The sequence below is a fragment of the Octopus bimaculoides genome, chromosome 29 (assembly GCF_046866305.1).
Source record: "Octopus bimaculoides isolate indiv1 chromosome 29, ASM4686630v1, whole genome shotgun sequence".
Classification (NCBI taxonomy): Eukaryota; Metazoa; Mollusca; class Cephalopoda; order Octopoda; family Octopodidae; genus Octopus; species Octopus bimaculoides.
The window spans coordinates 5,042-9,871 of record NC_142956.1 but is presented as its reverse complement, the minus strand read 5'-3'; the positions used below and the strand labels follow the sequence as shown (position 1 = coordinate 9,871).

At 41.0% G+C, this 4,830-nt stretch overlaps 1 protein-coding gene and 1 long non-coding RNA gene across 3 annotated transcripts in view; one reads left to right on the top strand and one right to left on the bottom strand.

The window, feature by feature from the left end:
• Nucleotides 1-2,961, bottom strand: part of LOC149130269 (uncharacterized) — a 5,500-nt gene extending 2,539 nt beyond the window's left edge. Inside the window, exons 1-2 of one of the 2 annotated variants that reach the window (XR_016239061.1) lie at nt 1,827-2,961; nt 590-710 (exon numbers count right to left, since the gene is read on the bottom strand). This is a non-coding gene — a long non-coding RNA (uncharacterized LOC149130269). Of the gene's footprint in view, nt 1-589; nt 711-1,030; nt 1,328-1,826 lie in introns of those variants that run through there. The other variant, XR_016239060.1, reaches the window with a different exon arrangement.
• The window catches only part of LOC149130268 (uncharacterized), a 30,116-nt gene extending 26,073 nt beyond the window's left edge, over nt 1-4,043 (top strand). Inside the window, exon 7 of the mRNA XM_089345705.1 lies at nt 3,228-4,043. Within this exon, the coding sequence (XP_089201831.1) occupies nt 3,228-3,296 (69 nt within the window). The 3' untranslated portion in view covers nt 3,297-4,043. The remainder of the gene's footprint in view (nt 1-3,227) is intronic.
• Nucleotides 4,044-4,830: the final 787 nt, after the last annotated feature.

Below are 4,830 nucleotides of genomic sequence, written 5' to 3'. Positions count from 1 at the left end.
GCTCAGGGCTCTAAGCTTAAGCAGTTCTATTTCTGTCTTCATGTTTTCCAAGTGTTAGTTTCTCCCTTAATTGTCTTTGTTGGTCCTTTTCGTTTGGAATACGTTTAATTTGGGGTTATATATTGTGAATTAAATATATGTGTGTATACACACACACACATATAATATATATATATATATATATATATATATATATATATATATATATATACCAGGTTTACAAGAACAAAAAACAAGTGTTGAGGTCAATTTGATTCAACTAAAAATTCTCCAAGGCAGTGCTCCAGCTTGGGTGGAGTCAAATGACTGAAAGAAGAAAAAGAATAAAATATAAAACGTTCTATAATAGTTTTGTGTTGACAGCTGTTCCGGGAGAGCCACCGCTGATGCTGTAACCATGTTCATACACAACAAAGGCCTATGTTGTAGATGGCATTGCAAATATTTGGGCAAGGGCTATTAGGGTCAGTTGATACCTTGCTGTTTCTCTTCCACTGCCACCTGTCTTGGTGACAATGGAAAGGGCCTCGGGCTCTGCCCTGTCTTTCTCTGATCAACCCCTCCCTCTTTACGAAGTAAAGATACTCACTGGAGTTGTGTCTGTCGGGCTATCAGCTGGCTACACACCGTCTGCACCTCCATGTCACAGTCGATAGGGTCCATCCACTCTTGTAATGTAACCTTGTTGTGGGTGGGGCTGCATCCTACAGCTGTTGGGGTTAAGGGTAGGAGAGAAAAAAGAAAAACAAAACGAGAAAAATATTAAGAGAAAAAAGAGGTAACAGGTGTAAAAAGGGTAAAATCAGTAGGGTATCGCTTAAACGAGTAAATAGTATTTTCCTAAACAAGAGATCCCCTTATTTCGGTTAGTGACTTATTCACGAATATACCAACATTAGCGCTGCTGAGGGTAATATTCTCTGGGAACACACAAAAGCATTTTTCACAATTATTTACTTTGACTTGTTATTATCTCATATCTGATTAGCCTGTTATTACGTAACATGCTTCATGATTTTAGTATACATACCTTATTAGTATTTTCCCCTATGTTCTATATACTCTGGGAACGTATTACAGCCCTTTTCGGCGCTACTTTATGTGAACTCTTACTATCGGGTAACCAATTTCATGGTCTTACATGACTGACTTCACAATTTGGGTATTCATAACTTATTAGGAATTCCTAACAACAAGATCCTGTGTAAGACACTTCAGTATTCTCTGTAAATGCACAGAAACCGTTTTAAGGGCTACATACTTTGTATTGTTGTTACTGGATTAGCGAAACAATTATGAGAACGGAACCAAGGGATAAGCCCTGCTTCCCCCGGAATTACAGTGTCCGCCCCAGCTAGTATATACATGTGTACATAGGTAAAACAGTAAGGTGCGATTTGAGGGAGATTTGGGTGCTATTTCTACCAGGTCTGGCTACTATGTAGAGGTCTCCATTGGATCATACATACATATATACATAGATAAGAGAGTAGGGTGTGATTCGAGGAAGACAAATGTGGGTAAACGGCAGGATACCGTGTTCCAGGAAAAATGTAATGGAAACGGAAAAACTCCTTCATAAAGAGTGATATTGCAACAGTTGCATAGAACCATGATGTTAGAGCAAAATTAGGCTTTTGTGTCGGTGCGCGCACGTATGAGAGAGAGAAAGGCCGAGAGATAGAGTGAATGAAGGTGATGATGGATGCCTTTGAAGGTCGATACTCGGATAGAAAAGGTGACATCGTCATGGTCGTTGTATGAAATGTTTACTTATAGATCACTTATGAACGGCTAAAACAAGCGAAACAGCAGGTTCTACACACCTGTTGTATACGTTGGTCTTGTTTTTTCGCTTTAAAGTAAGCGATTCTTATAGAAGCAAACACGATATTGAATAATTCTCCGTCATACGTCTTCTAAAAGCTTTAAACATACTTCCAAACTGGGACTTCGTCTAGGTTTATCTACGTGTGTGTGTGTGTGTGTGTGTGTGTGTGTGTGTGTGTGTGAACATCACATCAGCAACACTCATCATCATCTTCTTCCCAATATTTGTACCCTTTAAAAAGAAGCAGTTGTTGCTATTTTTCCGAATTTATTTTACATTGAGTGCACCCAGATTGCAACTTTTATTGTACTTTGCACCAGAGAACATTATAGATTATCTGAAAACAAAACATATTGCCAATGAAAAAACCGTCTGCTTGCACACATTCAATCATCATCATCATCATCATCGTTTAACGTCCGCTTTCCATGCTGGCATGGGTTGGACGATTTGACTGAGGACTGGTGAAACCGGATGGCAACACCAAGCTCCAATCTAATTTGGCAGAGTTTCTACAGCTGGATGCCCTTTCTTAAGCCAACCACTCAGAGAGTGTATTAGGTGCTTTTACGTGTCACCCGCACGAAGGCCAGTCAGGCGGTACTGGCAACGGCCACGCTCAAAATGGTGTCTTTTATGTGCCACCCGCACAAGAGCCAGTCCAGGGGCACTGGCAGCGATCTCACTTGTGTCGCAAAACTTGGGTTGTTGGATGTTATGACACCACAACCAGAAAAAGGATTTCTTCAACGTCTACTCGATAGGAGTGCAGAGATGTTGGAGAATGTTATCAGACAAAACGTTCTTGCAGAAAATTTATGACTGACAATTTGGCAAGCTATTGGAATCTGCATAGACTCGGTTCCATTCACCAGACGGTAAATCGTTCCCCAAATTTCTTAGATCGGTCATCGGGGCATGTAAAAATCAGCGGAGGTAAAGATTATGGGAGATTATTTTTGTTGGTTTTATTTTGAAATGAAAACATAATATCAAGGTACGATTCAAGAAGATTGGATCCAGGGCGCGCATCCGCGCATGCGAGACGTGACTAGTGGATCCTACGACTACCTAGCGCGCGTGCGCCACGCACAAAACATGTATGAGGGTGTTTGCGTTTTGTTTACAATGTGTTTTATTTCCTTTCTTCAAAAAACCCAAAACAAACCGTCCTGCATGTTTTGTGCATACATGCATTGGCAATAGATTGTTATTGTAGGATCGACTAGTCACGACTCGCGTGCGCGTGCGCGATAGCAGGTGTGTTCGCCAATTAACGGCGGTGAATTGGAATGTGTGGGAAAAAAAAGGTGTAAATTTCAAACATTTCTCTCGTTCAACACCCGACAAAGCATAAACCACAAAATTCACCTTTATTCTGTAATTCTATCTCCAGAAAATCGAAAAATACAAGTTATTCGCTGAAAAATTCTTGCAAAAGAAGCCAAAACCATTTCACAGCTGATGTCTTCTGCTGAATCGCAGACATTTTCGAACAAGGTAAGGCAAAGAGATTTCCTTTTAATTGGCTTTCGCTTGTTTCAAAAAAGACAAAACAAAACACTAACATGCTTTTGCTTTTGTTCAGACTTCGGTACTACTAATTTTTATAATTTCAGCATTCGTTTATTATTGTTTTCAAACGTATTTCTGCCAAATGTCATTTATAAAACATGTTTAAAGAAAAAGGGGGCGGATGCAGTCACGCCCCTCACCTTCGAAAATGTGTTTTTTAGTGAAAGGTTTCTTCGGAAACGTGTCAGTTTATTATTACATGTGTGTTTATATAGATGTCTGTAGGTATATAACGTGTGTATTCGTCTTTCTATAGCTCGAGAGAGAGAGAGAAAGTTGTAATGGAATTGAAGGCTTGTAATGGCTGTGGAGTATCTCTGGGTCAGTTCGTCGTACTTTATATGGTCTGATATCGTCTTTAAATCACATTTCACCTTCCAACACTTATAACCCCTCCTCAATCTCAATATTTCGTCGTTTTTTTGGCTTTCGGACACCTGAGTGTTTTGTCCATCCATCGACATGCACAAATCTTGCAGTTCTCCATTTTGTTCTCTTCTGGATCCCTTCCTGGTCTACGCCTTTCAAACACGCGCGAAACAATTTCCAGTGGGAGGGGGGGAGCCTGTTGAGCCTTGTGTTTTTTTGTATTTGTTTTTTTTCTCTTGCTTTGTATCGGAGGGGAATGGGCGGAGGGGGTGTCTGAGAAGGTGGGGTGGGGCGGGGTGTATGGCTTGGGGTTCTAATTCAATCTGTCCTTTCTTCCTCTTCCTTCAGCTACCATCCACTGTTCTTTGTTTCTCTTTTCTTCCTGTTGCACCTTCTCCGGCCCCTTTCTAACTTCTTCCTGACTTCTCTGCTTCTGCAGAGGCCTTTTTTAGCCACATTTAAAGCAACGAGGGGTTCTGCCCTCCACCCCCACTCTCAACACTACGTCTCCAATGGTCACCGTTTCCACCTTATTTTCAGTGGTTCTGCCAATACCCAATATGATCAGGTCCAATGTTTGCTCTTTCCATACAGAATTTTCTGTTTTCGTGGCCTGCAGGACGGCTATTTCTTCTTTACTTCCGAGAAGAACAGCCGCCATAACCCAAGCCACATCTGTTTCTGGTGGGATTCTCTCCACCCTAATCCTGGAAGTCCTTCTTCCAAGATATGTAGGTTACTGTGGTTACAGCATATTCTTTTGCTTTTCCTGCCTTCTTGAACCACAATTGTTCCAAATCTGCTTCCTCTGCCTCAACATTTTCAATTTTCCTTTCTTCCACTGAGTACACCTTATATATTTACCGTTTTCTTACCCATATTTTCCAATACTTTCTGGAGTAGGGACAACTTAGCATCACCACCGATCCTACGTGCCATCTTCTCATATTTCTCCATGTTTGTCAGGTCCACCTCCTTTTTTGTGACTTCTGTCACTTCAGCAAATCTTTCTTCTTCCTTAAACACTTGTCCATCCGAACAGGACAATTTGGACC